This window comes from Coregonus clupeaformis, chromosome 9, assembly GCF_020615455.1.
Source record: "Coregonus clupeaformis isolate EN_2021a chromosome 9, ASM2061545v1, whole genome shotgun sequence".
Taxonomy (NCBI): domain Eukaryota; kingdom Metazoa; phylum Chordata; class Actinopteri; order Salmoniformes; family Salmonidae; genus Coregonus; species Coregonus clupeaformis.
Window position 1 is genome coordinate 25,811,990 of NC_059200.1, and position 15,492 is coordinate 25,827,481.

Genomic DNA, 15,492 nt, shown 5'->3' on the forward strand with positions numbered 1-15,492 from the left:
ACAGTACCGCATCCTGTTTATGTTTAGCCTCAGCCCAAACTTTGTCGCCATTACCAGCTGTTGTCTTAGCTCTCTCGAATAACACCTGTGATTGCTTTATGCGTCTCTCCCATGTCAATATGCCTTGCTTATTTCTGTTTCGGTTATTTCTTATTGTACTATTTCACTGTAGATCCCCCAGCCCAGCTCAACCTGCCTTAGATAGCTCCTTTGTCCCACCCCCCATACACGCGGAGACCGACTCAATCGGTGCCTCCAGTGATGCTATCTCTTTCATCATTACCCAACGCTTAGGTTTACTCATATCCTTCCATATCCTTGTCTGTACATAATGCCCTGAATCTATTCTACAGCGCCCGGAAATCTGCCCCTTTTTTCTCTGTACCCAACGCACTAGAAGACCAGTACTTAAAGCCTTTAGCCGTATCCTTATTCTACTCCTCCTCTGTTCATCTGGTGATGTTAACCCAGGCCCTGTAGCCCCCAGTATCACTCCAACTTCCCAGGCATTATCATTTGCTGACTTCTGTAACCATAAAAGCCTTGGTTTCTTGCACGTTAACATCCGAAGCCTCCTCCCTAAGTTTGAGTTATTCACTGTGTTAGCACACTCCGCCAACCCTGATGTTCTAGCAGTGTTTGAATCCTGGCTTAGGAAGGCCACCAAAAATTCAGACATTTCCATCCCCAACTACAACATTTTCCGTCTCGATAGAACTGCCAAAGGGGGTGGGGTTGCAATCTACTGTAGAGATAGCCTGCAGAGCTCTATCCTACTATACAGGTCTGTGCCCAAACAGTTTGAGCTTCTACTTCTAAAAATCCACCTTTCCAGAAATAAGTCTCTCACTGTTGCCGCTTGCTACAGACCCCCCTCAGCCCCGAGCTGTGCCCTGGACACCATATGTGAACTGATTGCCCCCCATCTATCCTCAGAGTTCGTACTGCTTGGTGACCTAAACTGGGATATGCTTAACACCCCGGCCAACCTACAATCTAAACTAGATGCCCTCAATCTCACACAAATTATCAACGAACCTACCAGGTACAACCCTAAATCTGTAAACATGGGCACCCTCATAGATATCATCCTGACAAATTTACCCTCTAAATACACTTCCGCTGTCTTCAACCAGGATCTCAGCGATCACTGCCTTATTGCCTGCGTCAGTAAAGGGTCCGCGGTCAAATGACCACCCCTCATCACTGTCAAACGCTCCCTAAAACACTTAAGCAAGCAGGCCTTTCTAATTGACCTGGCCCGGGTATCCTGGATGGATATTGACCTCATTCTGTCAGTAGAGGATGTCTGGTTGTTCTTTAAAAGTGCTTTCCTCTCAATCTTAAATAAGCATGCCCCATTCAAAAAATTCAGAACTAAGAACAGATATAGCCCCTGGTTCTCCTCAGACTTGACTGCCCTTGATCAGCACAAAAACATCCTGTGGCGTACTGCATTAGTATCGAACAGCCCCCGCGATATGTAACTTTTCAGGGAAGTCAGGAACCAATATACACAATCAGTTAGGAAAGCAAAGGCTAGCTTTTTCAAACAGAAATTTGCATCCTGTAGCCCTAACTCCAATTTCAACAAGCATTTTGCTACGGCTGGCCATGCTTTCCACCTGGCTACCACTACCCCGGCCACCAGCTCTGCACCCTCCGCTGCAACTTACCCCCCCCACACACAAATTCAGACAGCTGATGTTCTGAAAGAGCTGAAAAATCTGGACCCCTACAAATCAGCTGGGCTAGACAATCTGGACCCTTTCTTTCTAAAATTAGCCACCGAAATTGTCGCAACCCCTATTACTAGCCTGTTCAACCTCTCTTTCGTAATGTCTGAGATCCCCAAAGATTGGAAAGCTGCCGCGGTCATCCCCCTCTTCAAAGGGGGTGACACTCTAGATCCAAACTGTTACAGACCTATATCCATCCTGACCTGCCTTTCGAAAGTATTTGAAAGCCAAGTTAACAAACAGATCACCGACCATTTCGAATCCCACTGTACCTTCTCCGCTATGCAATCCGGTTTCCGAGCTGGTCATGGGTGCACCTCAGCCACGCTCAAGGTCCTAAACGATATTATAACCACGATCGATAAAAGACAGTACTGCGCAGCCGTCTTCATCAACCTGGCCAAGGCTTTCGACTCTGTCAACCACCTCATTCTTATTGGCAGACTAAATAGCCTTGGTTTCTCTAATGACTGCCTCGCCTGGTTCACCAACTACTTCTCAGATAGAGTTCAATGTGTCAAATCGGAGGGCCTTTTGTCTGGACCTCTGGCTGTCTCTATGGGGGTGCCACAGGGTTCAATTCTCGGGCCGACCCTATTCTGTGTATATCAATGATGTCGCTCTTGCTGCTGGTGACGCTCGGATCCACCTCTATGTGGACGACACCATTTTGTATACATCTGGCCCGAGACACTGTGTTAACAAACCTCCAAACGAGCTTCAACGCCATACAACACTCCTTCCGTAGCCTCCAACTGCTCTTAAACACTAGTAAAACGAAATGCATGCTCTTCAACCGAACACTGCTGGCACCCGCCCACCCGACTAGAATCACTACTCTCGGCGGGTCTGACCTAGAGTATGTGGACAACTACAAATACCTAGGTGTCTGGTTAGACTGTAAACTCTCCTTCCAGACTCACATTAAGCATCTCCAATCAAAAGTTAGATCTAGAATCGGCTTCCTATTTCGCAACAAAGCCTCCTTCACACATTCTGCCAAACATGCACTCGAAAAACTGACTATCCTACCGATCCTTGACTTCGGCGATGTCATTTACAAAATAGCCTCCAACACTCTACTCAGCAAATTGGATGTAGTCTATCACAGTGCCATCCGTTTTGTCACCAAAGCCCCATATACTACCCACCATTGTGACCTGTACACTCTTGTTGGCTGGCCCTCACTACATATTCGTCGCCAAACCCACTGGCTCCAGGTCATCTATAAATCACTGCTAGGCAAATCCCCGTCTTATCTTAGCTCACTGGTCACCATAGCAACACCCACCCGTACTCTGCGCTCCAGCAGGTATATCTCACTGGTCATCCTCAAAGCCAACACCTCCTTTGGCCGCCATTCCTTCCAGTTCTCTGCTAAAATCTCTGAAGCTGGAGACTATCTCCCTCACTAACTTTAAGCATTAGTTGTCAGAGCAGCTTACCGATCACTGCACCTGTACGCAGCCATTCTGAAATTAGCCCACCCAACTACCTCATCCCCATATTGTTATTTATTTTGCACCCCAGTATCTCTATTTGCACATCATATTTTGCACATTTATCATTCCAGTGTTAATTACGAAATGGTAACTATTTTTGCACTATGGCCTATTTATTTATTGCCTTACCTCCATAACTTACTACATTCGCACACACTGTATATATATTTTCTGTTGTATTTTTGACTTTGTTTTGTTTACCCCATACGTAACCCTGTGTTGTTTTTATCGCACTGCTTTGCTTTATCTTGGCCAGGTTGCAGTTGTAAATGAGAACTTGTTCTCAACTGGCTTACCTGGTTAAATAAAGGTTAAATAAAATAAAAATTCAGCAGCCTGGCTGTCCCTTTCACTTTGAGCCGGTGTATGGATCCAACGGAGTGAGTCACCAACGAGTGTGTACAACAAAGAAACACTATCAGTCATTGTTGTTATAAAACAAGTTGTTTGGATCCTGGATGCTGATTATAAAGAGGGACTGTAGATGGAAAAATACATAGCTAAATCTAGTTGTAAAGCCTTATGTTTTACAACATGCAATTAATCACCCATAGGCTATGAGTATCTCTATCCTGCTGTATTCCAATCAAACTGGTGAGAGTACAATGTAATGTATACTGACAGGGTCGAAGTAAATTGCAATTCATATTTTCTCTTGCAGAGAAACCAGGAAGAAAATACTTATTGTCAAAGATGGACCTTGCTGAAGAAGTCGGACATGGCAAATTCAGCAGTATAAACCATGGCTGAAACACAAATTGTGATGAAAAAGAGCTGATTATTCAGAATAAATAAAAAATGTACGCTGACTTATTTTTAAAACTTTTATTCATCTCTTTGTTGAAGTTGCACTCCAGGTCTGACAAAATGTTTCCAAACAAAATGTAACAAAATCGTTGTACAAGAATACAGCAACAAATGAAGTGTCGGTAGGCATTGCCTGTGTGTCTTTCACATTTCAAATTGAATCACTAAGACCTTCGTCGTGGGACATCAGTGTTTGCATTCTCTGGTTTGTATTACATTAAATCAAAGTATATATGCAACCACTGGTAACTTGATGAGCCTATGGATTCAAGTATCCATTTATTAGTCCTATAAAGATTAATGGTAAACTCAAAATATAATCCACAGCAGTCTTCTTCTGAGTAACATGCTAGAGAACCAACAGATTGGAACTTGTCTCACACTTAAATGGGCGAGAGACAGTGAGAGAGAGGGAAATAGAATGTGGGAAGGAGTGGGCAGTGTTTCCCCTACCACTACTAAGGTGGGGCGCACGGCTAAGCTCTATTAACACCCTGCCAAAATACATCAGAATTTGGCTTCAGCTGGTTTCAACTGAACAATTTCGTGTGTGCAGTCTACAGTACAGTTCGATCTTGCAAACCTTCGCACTTAGCCCAGCCACCCAGCCAAAATCTCTAAGGTAAACACTTAGGGGCTTCGTCCAAAATGGTACCCTCCATAGTGAATAGGGAGTAGGGTGCCATGTGAGATGTGCCATGGTGTGTGGGGTATTCCAGGCCAGGTGTGCCCTGGTGTGGGGGGTCATGTGGGATGTTCCAGGCCAGGGGGTGTGCCCTGGTGTGGGGGGTCATGTGGGATGTTCCGGGCCAGGGGGTGTGCCCTGGTGTGGGGGGTCATGTGGGATGTTCCGGGCCAGGGGTGTGCCCTGGTGTGGGGGGTCATGTGGGATGTTCCGGCCAGGGGGTGTGCCCTGGTGTGGGGGGTCATGTGGGATGTTCCGGCCAGGGGTGTGCCCTGGTGTGGGGGGGTCATGGGATGTTCCGGCCAGGGGGTGTGCCCTGGTGTGGGGGGTCATGTGGGATGTTCCGGGCCAGGGGGTGTGCCCTGGTGTGGGGGGTCATGTGGGATGTTCCGGGCCAGGGGGTATCAGTCAGTCTACTGGGTCATCTGAGCTTCCATGGCCTGGGCTGTCCACTCAGGAGCAGCAGCAGTGATCTTCTCCAGCAGGTTGTTCACCTGAAAACATAGAGACTGGATCTGCTTGTCCCAGGTGGGCAGGGGCTCCCGTGCTGAGAGACGGTGAGCAATGGAGAAAGAGGGAGCAAGAGAGAGGGTTAGTATCTTATTGAAAAGGAATAACAACACAATAATGTTTTAATAATAAAAAATTTAAAAAAGAGCCTAGGATTACATTAGCTAGAAAAGCAGAAACTTAAAAAGGAACCATGGAATCTTGTGCTGACAGAAAGTAACCAGGCCCTAGCCTAGAGAGAGGCATTTCATCCTCCTAGAGCTAACTGGGCAGAGGGCATAGCCTTCTGTAAATAGAGGAGTCTGGGCACAGCTAACTCCTAACTACTCACTCTCAAAGTGGACGATTCCGTCTATCTGGTCGATAAAGCCGTTCATGCGTCCCTCTGTGATCATCTGGGAGGCGATCTTCTCAGCCTGGGAACAGACACACAGGGACAGTTCACTGGCATCGCCCTGGCACACTCACACTACCAACTACTGCATAGGAACATGTCTGCAACAAGTTAATAGAACAGCCCTGGCCAGAAACAACCCTAGCCCCTTGCCCCTTGCCCCATAGCCATATTGCTTAGCGCAGTGGTTCTCAACTGGTTTTGCTTCGGGCCCCGTGTAGCTCAGTTGGTAGAGCATGACGCTTGCAACACCAGGGGGGGCCAGTATGAAAAATGTATGCACTCACTAACTGTAAGTCGCTCTGGATAAGAGTGTCTGCTAAATTACTAAAATGTAAAATGAACCAGGTTGTCTCAGTCGTGACCCAATATTCAAATCCCAATTTTTTGGGGCCAAAATGCAATCTGAAAACAAAAATGTTATGCTATATTGGGGAACAACATTCCCACCTTTTTCGTTGTCAATAAAACAAATATATAATTGAATCTAAAAATTGAATTAATGTAGGTTCATGATCATTTCTACACAATTTCTACCTGGTTGTAGTTTTGTTTCTTTACTCAGACACCAGTGACCCATCGACCCAAATTTGGCTCGCAACCCACCAGTTGAGAATCGCTGGCTTATCATACAATCCTTTCAGATCCTCATGAAGTGGGTAGGGGTTACCGGTAGATGCTAGGGGTTGTTTCTGGATCAGGCCAGTGAAACATGGTCAGATTCATTTCAGGCCAATACGAGTATGAAGTGTTGTTAGGTGCTAGTTAGTCTGTGTACATAACTACTGTAAAACTTCACCACAATACAGCCAACATGTACAGGTAACTGCCAAAATAAAGGAAACATTTGAATAAATTAAGCATACTGAACAAAAATAAACATAACATGCAACAATTTCAACGATTTTACTGAGTTACAGTTCATATAAGGAAATCAGTCAATTAAAATAAATTCATTAGGCCCTAATCTATGGTTTTCACGACTGGGCAGGGGAGCAGCCATGGGTGGGTCTGGGAGGGCATAGGCCCACCCAATGGGGAGCCAGGCCCTGCCAATCAGAATGAGTTTTCCCCCACAAAACTGGCTTTATTACAGACAGAAATACTCCTCAGTTTCATCAGCTGTCCGGGTGGCTTGTCTCAGACGATCCCATAGGTGAAGAAGCCGAAAGTAGAGGTCCTGGTCTTGGGTGGTTACACGTGGTCTGCGGTTGTGAGGCCGGTCGGACATACTGCCAAATTCTCTAAAACGACGTTGGAGGCGGCTTATGTGGCCTTTTATTGTCCCCAGCACAAGGCACACCTGCGTAATGATCATGCTGTTTAATCAGCTTCTTGATATGCCACACCTGTCAGGTGGATGGATTATCTTGTTAAGGAGAAATGCTCACTAACAGGGATGTAAACAAATTTGTGCACAACATTTGAGAGAAATACGCTTTTTGTGCCTTTGGAAAATTTCTGGGATCTTTTATTTCAGCTCATGAAACATGGGACCAAAACTTTACATGTTGCGTTTATATTTTTGTTCAGTATACAGTACCAGTCAAATCCCTGGACACAACTACTCATTCCAGGGTTTTTCTTTATTTTTACTATTTACTACATTGTAGAATAATAGTGAAGACATCAAAACTATGAAATAACACATATGGAATCATGTAGTAACCAAAAAAGTGTTAAACAAATCAAAATGGCAAGAGTGTGCAAAGCTGTCATCAAGGCAAAGAGTGGCGACTTTGAAGAATCTCAAATATATTTTGATTTGTTTAACACTTTTTTGGTTACTACATGATTATTCTAATGTAGAAAATAGTAAAAATAAAGAAAAACCCTTGAATGAGTAGGTGTGTCCAAACTTTCGACTGGTACTGTATATTTAAAGCAGGTGTTTCCACACGTGTGTTTCCTGAGTTAATTAAGAAATGAACATCCCATCATGCTTAGGGTGTATAAAAATGCCCAGTTGCCCATTGTTTTACCATGGCTAGAAGAAGAGATCTCAGTGACTTTGAAAGATTGGTCTCAAAGGAGCATAGGGGGTTTAAAGGGTATGTGTCTCAATCACCAGATCTCAATCCAATAGAATAGTTATGGGAGATTCTGGAGCGGTGCCTGAGACAGTGTTTTCCACCACCATCAACAAAACACCAAATGATGGAATTTCTTGTGGAAGAAAGTTCTCGGATCCCTCCAATAGAGTTCCAGACACTTATAGAATCTATGCTAAGGTAAATTGAAGCTGTTCTGGCCCAACACCCTATTAAGACCCTTTATGTTGTTGTTTACTTTATTTTGGCAGTTACCTGTATGTGTCAGCAGTAAAGGTATGCATTACCTACAAATTCATGTATTTTGGTCTCACCCAGCCCAATGGAGAAATGTAGTATAGCGTCTCACTCCCGTTATAATTGACTAACTCCATCCCACTTTTCAATTCAATATGTACACCAAGTCCACTGTAACTAGACATGCCGTTCACATTCTTTCAACAACAAATATCTCATAGGTTTACTCCTTATATGGACGTTGTAGCCTAGTGCATTAACACATAAACCAATGAGTAGTTCACATAGCTAACTCTACAATATTTTCAATTCAGCACAGTTGAAAAAGTAATACTGGGGAGAATAGCGACAGAAACGTTCTGTACTAGAAACACATACTGTGGGATATAAGATAGGCATGCGATGAATGACTGGGTAATAAGAATAACCTAAATATTAAAATAGGGCTCTACATTTTCACATGGTTATGAGTACTGTATCCCCAATCCCATTATCTGAAGTAGCCTAGTTCCTTAAATATGACACAATATGAGTCTTTAGAATGACAAGGACACCCTTTACGTTAACAAAAACATCAGCTTTGAGCACTTGAGATGAACAATAGGAGACTACCGGTATTATAAGGGGAGTGCACATTCCGTTCCTGTTCCCTCTGTCTTCAACCGAGAAATTGAGAGAGAGAGAGAGCGACAGAGCCAAATAAGGCTTTTATTTCACTGTATTTTAGTTCTGCATTTTTGGTTTCACACCTCATTCATTAGTAAAGTAGTGATTTTGTACCCTACCAGACTGCATCTGTAACCAGGGACCTCACCATGGAGATAATCGTCCTGCACAACAACATATATATTCAAAATTCAAGCCTTCTATGTAATGTTGCTGCTTTTAAAACTCACACTTCAACTTTCATAATAACAGACCTCAAAATATTATTGCGTTTATATTTTGGGATAAATACTGTATGTCTGTGAAAATCCCATAAAATATAAATATATATATATTTTTTTTTTTTTACTTCAACCTCCCATACTAAAAGGTTTTGGTTACGCCCTCAAACACTACATTAATCATAAATTACATCCCTAACATCTTTCCCTGAAAAGTGATTTTCTCCATCAGATAGTTAATGTCTTGAGGAATAAGATGATATGCCTACAGGCAAACTGTCACTCTTGGTAACAAATGAAAGAATAGTTTAAAACGGGCCTGATTTTCACCATTTACAAATACAATAAGTCACGGAACGCATTACCAAAACCCTAGACCTACCTACCTACACCCCTCCGGAAAAAAACGTACGCCTGTGAAAGTACTGTTGGGTCTTGTACGTTGAAATCCATCTTACCTTAGCGGGAGGGATCTCCAGAAGCGCCCCCAGCTCTTCAAACGTGATGTTGTTGTAAAGTTTGCTAGCAGACAGTAGGTTGTGTTCAATAACGGCTCTGTCCAATATGCTGGAGCCTAGAAACAGAAGCCCACAGTAATGCAGCTGAGCATATTTTCTTATTACACAGTCAATTAAATAACTAAGGACTATGGAGAGAGGCTGAGGTGGGAGACTGACCATCCCCCGTGGTGGCTTTCTGGTGGGGCATGAGCATGGCAGCAAACTCCTGCAACTGGTTCCCCCTGATTATGCGGTCCAGGTACATCTTCTCTAGGATGCCGTAGGCCGCCAGCTGCTGACAGCGCTCGTCTTTAAACAGGGTAGCTAACATACGGGAGCGCTGCTGGCCTGGAGAAAGAGAGGAGAGAGGGAAAGAGAGAGGATAGAGAGAGGATAAAAGAGAGGATAGAGAGAGGATAAAAGAGAGGATAGAGAGAGGAGAGGGAGAGAGAGAGGAGAGAGAGGATAGAGAGAGGGAGGAGAGAGAGATGATAGAGAGAGGGAGGAGAGAGAGATGATAGAGAGAGGAGAGAGGGAGGAGAGAGAGAGGTCGAGAAGGGAAAAGGAAGAGGGAGATTGAACTTTACTGTTACTACCTTGCAGTCTAAATACAGTGCAACAAAAAACTGGAGCCAAAAAAGTAATGACACAGTTAGAGTGGCTTTGACTACACGCCTTTCACGATGTCGTGACAGACAATAGACAAACCAATGTAATAACAGTGTCAGGTACCTGCTGATGCCAGGATGGTGCAGTGGAGAGCGTGTTTCAGGGCCTCTAGACGCTCGGTCTCATGGACGATGGACTTGTAGGAGAGCTCGTTGTACCTCTGAGCCGCCTCAATAAACTTCCTCCTGTAGTCCAGCACTCTGGCGTAGCACACTTTGTAGTGTACCTGTAGCTGTTCGTTGGTGGACTCGTTCTGGAGCAGAGAGGCTCTGTTGATGTAGGCCTCGGCCTGAACAGGGTCATCATCCTCCAGGTACAGACGGGCAATCTTCAGGTACGTGTCCAACTTATAGTCTACATTGTACTGCCTGAACAAGAGGACAAGAGGGTTGATTAGTTGAATCAGACGTGTTAGTGCTCAGCTAGAACCAAATTGTACACTCCCGGCGGATCGCCCAGCAATAGATTGGGAAACACTGGACTAAATTGACTTACTTCTGTCCTGTCTCCAGAGGAATGCCCACTAGAACCTGAGCAGCGTTTCTCCAGTCCTCCTCCTTCTCATAGATGGTGGATAAGTGCTGTCTGATGGAGGCCACCTGGGGGTAGACATGGGATTTAGACATAGGGTAGACATTTGTATTATTTATTTCAAACCAGTGTCTAGGCTAGATCTGGGAAACCAGGTGTGTGCACTGTGCACTTGGTGAGCAATCAAGTGCCAGACAAAAGGTCAAACCAGCAGATACTCAGGCCCCCGAGGAAATGATTACAGTACTCACCTGTTCTTCAAATGAGATGACCCTGGGCTGTATCTTCTCTAGTGTGAAGTGGTAAACTGACTTGGCTGTGCTGTCAGGAAGACTGGGTATGTTTGTGCAGAAGTCTGTCAGCAGCTGTCTAGAGATCACTAAGCTGACGTTCTCATTGACCACTGCAGGACAGGAGAGTATTACAGTTAGAAAGGATTTACAGTAATGTGATTTATGAGTAATGATTGTACAAAGGAAAAGGGGGACTTTATGTAACAGGTTAGTAAATGGTAAGCAGGACTTATTCTATCCTTTACTTTATACAGGATACGTACTTGCTTCAACGAATGCTTTTAATGATTCCAATTGTTCTGCATCTGTGAATTGGATGGCCTTCTCAAGAATCTGTCGATATCTACAATTGATAAAACAAGGGGTGTATTAGCTAGCTAGCTATCTTAAATGAGAAATTATATTCATGACTTAAGAACTGACAATTATTTTCACTAAGGCACTTTCTGAAATGACAATGGAAATGGAATAGCAAGCCTGCAATACCAAATGCAAATCAATACACACATCAAATCAAAAGCCAACTACAGTTAGCTAGCTAAATGGGTTAGCTATCTTAAGCTAGCTAGCTACATTACTAAAAGCCATAGCTAGCTGACGTTAATAAAATTAACTGTAGCTAATCGACCAGTGCACACTGTTGACAACACAATACATTTGGCAATACTTTTATCCACAGACACTGTCTAGCTAGCTAGCTAACTAATATTAGCTAACATACCGGTAGTTAGCTACATACCGGTAAAACGTCTAACTACCTATGCTAGCCGCAGTAGCTAGCTAGCATCGGCGGGCTGCTCATTGACATATTTATAATTAACTGTAAACATGACACTCAGGTCTAAAGTAATGTATATCTCCATGCATATATATTTTCATCCATTTTGGCCAATACATACTTTCCAGCGAGATCTTTGTGAGATCCGCTTGAATTCATAAGCTGTGCAAGCTCCTGTCTCACTCCAGTCGCCATTTTCTCCGACGAAGTGTCAACAACGAGAATTCTCAGCCGACAAGAGGGTATGCTGCCCACCCTACACAGGGAACGCCTAGAAGGTCCTCCAAGACTAGTAACAGATCTGTACAGCTCTCATGTTGGTCTCTAAAACTGAGTTTAGTTTGCTCTTTAGACTTTTCTGATATTACTATGAGACATTTTAATATTTGACTGTAACAGTGCAACTTCTAACAAAGTTTTACTGAATAAAAAGTTATTTTTCACGTCTGTATTTTCCAAAGAATTAGACGCCTTTTCTTCTTCTTCGATTAAGTTTAACAGCGGTTGGCATCCAATAAATGTTGCATTACCGCCACCTACTAGACTGGAGTATAACTCCCTTATACTTCGCTTTAAAAAATTAAATAAAAATACCACAAATACCCTACCATCTAACACTACACTCAAAAAAAATAAAAAAAATAATAACTACCATACTCCACTATTTAAATATATTTATTCCTACTTCAGGCCAACAGCCTGAAGGGATGCGACACCACCACTTAACTTACGTTCCATCCCTGCAGTACAGTTCATAACCATTGTTATAAATGCCAAAAATCGAATCTTACTGAAACATATATCACTGGTTGGTTTATCCCTCTGTACTGGTACAGATCTACTACTCACACCATTCCTCTCAGGATCCCTCCCCCTTGACCCATCTTCCTCTACTTTCTTCACTGCCTCAGCATATGACAACTTCTGCACTACTCTAACCCTGGAAACCTCAACCTGCCTCTCTCGCACCGGACATTTCGGATCCCCAGCCCCATGGGCACCCCTACAATTAACACATATCACTACTTTCCCCAATGCTACACATTCCTTTGTCTCATGCCCTTCTGCACACTTCTCACACCTAGGAACCTCCCTCCTACATACTGCTGCCACATACCCATAATCTTGACACCTGTAACAACGTAACGTATTCGGCACAAAAGCTTGTACCGGATAACTTATATATCCTCACATCACTTTGTCGGGCAAAGTCTCAACATCAAAATTCAAAAGAACAGACAATGACTCTTCTGTTTCTCCACTCACGCCACCCTGTCTGCATCGCACCAAACGACGAGCATCACAAAAACGGGGAATCTTCCCCTTCAGTTGGTCAGCTTTCACATTTACCGCTACCGCAGTAATCACGCATTCCAATGGCGCCCTTTTCTTGAGAGCAAAACAATTCACATTTCTTGCCCCCATTTGTTTAACACGGAGCGCCTGCTCCCTCTGACCAGCAGAAACACAAACAATTATCACCAGACCACTTCTGGTTACCCTCACTGATTTCACAGCACCCAACTCTGTTTTCACCAACCCTGAAACCACAAATGGATCAGCCAAAAGGCAAGGGTCCACTTTTTCCAAAAACTTCACTCCTACTGTCACAGACTCATCTTTATCCTGACCCTCGGTGCAAACCTCGGGCTCCGAGAACTTCACCACAGCTACCACCTCCAATACTTTGCCCTCATTCACTTCCATTTCTCCCCCTGTCTTCAACTCACTCTGTTTACACTTTCTACCATTCTTCTTTAACAAACCATCTCCCTTTTCCCGCCATTTTTAACCGACTCAAGTTCACCCTCTTCCTCCCTCTCTCTCTTAGACCTCCTCTGCCTCTCTTTTTCCTTCCATTCCTCCTCCGTATTCCAAGTATAAGTCTCCTTATGATAGTACTGCACTTCTCCTGACATACATCAAGTTCTTGCCTTGTCTAGGGACGACATTTCTCCTCCGACTCCCCCTACTCTTCCGATTTCCCCCACGTCCAATATGATAAATTGTACTGATTTCTTTGTCATGTAGACCCTCAAACACTGAAGTCAGACATGTTTGTTTTCATGTGACGCGACTCAATCCCACTATGACCTACCTAATTGGACTCCTGTGCCTTGTCACATTTTTTATGCTTTGGCAGCTGTCATTATTTTCTCATGTTAACACAGGTGTGATTTAACACAACACACCTTAGATGTAGCCCATACAGTACCTGAACAACTAAATGGCAGACATGAGAAAAGAATGACTGCATGCCAAAACATAAACAATGTGACAAGGCACAACAAGAGTCTAATTGCCAGCTGAAAGGTAAAAGGTTAGCTCTTAGGTTATGTCCCAAATGGTACCCTATTCCCTATGTAGTACACTAATTTTGACCAGGTCAAAAGCAGTGCACTTTATAGAGAATAGAGTTCTATTTGGGACAGACCCTTAGATCAAATCAAATCAAATCTAATCAAAATGTATTTGTCACATGTGCTGAATACAACCGTGAAATGCTTACTTACAAGCCCTTAACCAACAATGCAGTTTTAAGTTAAGAAAATATTTACTAAATACATTTTAAAAAAGTAACACAATATAATAACAATACCGAGCCTATATACAGGGGGTACCGGTACCGAGTCAATGTGCGGGGCTACAGGTTGGTTGTGGTAATTGAGGTAATATGTACATGTAGGTAGGGGTAAAGTGACTATGCATAGATAATAAACAGCGTGTAGCAGCAGCGTAAAAAAAGGGGGGGGTCAATGCAAATAGTCTGGGTAGCCATTTGATTAACTGTTCAGCAGTCTTATGGCTTGGGGGTAGAAGCTGTTAAGGAGCCTTTTGGACCTAGACTTCGCACTCCGGTACCGCTTGCTGTGCGGTAGCAGAGAGAACAGTCTATGACTTGGGTAGTTGAAGTCCTTGAAAATTTTTAGGGCCTTCCTTAGATGAAGTAGAACAAATGAGGGGCATCTATGGACAATATCATCATCATCATCATCATCATCATCATCTATCATCATCATCATCATCATCATAATTCATAATGCCTCAGGAAGGGTCATATTTTTTAACAAGAACACATGTATTGCATTACAGTATACAGTGCACTTGACTAGCAACAACAATAGTTTGAATTTGACCAAAGCATCTTCCAGGTGTTCTTTCTGTGAAAATGTCTTGTTGCATTTCAGCAGAATACTGATTTTAAAAAAAATTCACATCTACATTTGAACACCCTCCTCATTCCCTGTATTGTCTGTGTTTTCTAAAGAAACGTTGCATACTAGTATGGACGGACAAAATACATGCCTATGTGAACCCTATGTGCCCTGGTCAAAGGTTTTTCACTATATAAAGGGAATAGGGTGCCTGCCTGTATATAGCCTCATTATGTTTATTTTATTGTGTTATGTTATTGTGTTACTGTTGTCTTTGTTCATTTTTATACTTTTTAACTGCATTTTGGGGAAAGGGCTCTTAAGTAAGCATTTCACTGTAAAGTCTACACTTGTGGTATTCGGCGCATGTGACAAATACAATTTGTTTTGATTTGAGACGCGGCCCATCTCTTTATCTCTGTCACAGTAGCAGTGTGGTACAGAGAGCCTGGAAGACCATGAGGACAGAGGCCCCAGGGCCCCAGCCTGGGAACGTTAAAGATGGTGTTTAGCCTATACCGAATTCAGTGTTTTGAGATTTAATCAATTACATTAAGACTACTGTATGTATGTACATGTTGTTACATCAGTGGTTAAATGTGACCAAATAAGTAATGATTGATTTATATTCAAAATCGTTGTTTTTGTGAACTGTACAGCCTTGCTGATCTACAGGTAACTGGCAAAGGGCCTTAATAGCGCGTTGGGCAACATGAGCCGCCAGAACAGCTTCAATGCTCCTTTGAGACCCCTC

The 15,492-nt window shown here is 43.3% G+C and overlaps 1 protein-coding gene across 3 annotated transcripts; it reads right to left on the reverse strand.

Moving 5' to 3' along the window:
• Positions 1-5,040: 5,040 nt before the first annotated feature.
• On the reverse strand, positions 5,041-12,049 carry LOC121574155 (COP9 signalosome complex subunit 4-like). Of its 3 annotated transcripts, XM_041886787.2 has the most exons (10): positions 11,705-12,049; positions 11,069-11,148; positions 10,764-10,915; positions 10,477-10,580; positions 10,045-10,349; positions 9,490-9,660; positions 9,271-9,386; positions 8,711-8,755; positions 5,575-5,659; positions 5,041-5,280 (listed from the first exon to the last, which is right to left on the reverse strand). In XM_041886787.2, exons 1-10 carry the CDS (start codon positions 11,776-11,778, stop codon positions 5,147-5,149), a joined length of 1,266 nt encoding a protein of 421 aa, XP_041742721.1. In that variant the 5' UTR covers positions 11,779-12,049; the 3' UTR covers positions 5,041-5,146. The 3 variants fall into 3 exon arrangements, with proteins under 3 accessions (XP_041742721.1, XP_041742723.1, XP_041742724.1); XM_041886789.2 differs by lacking the exon at positions 8,711-8,755 and having other exon boundaries at positions 11,705-12,047; XM_041886790.2 differs by lacking the exon at positions 11,069-11,148 and having other exon boundaries at positions 11,705-11,784.
• Positions 12,050-15,492: the final 3,443 nt, after the last annotated feature.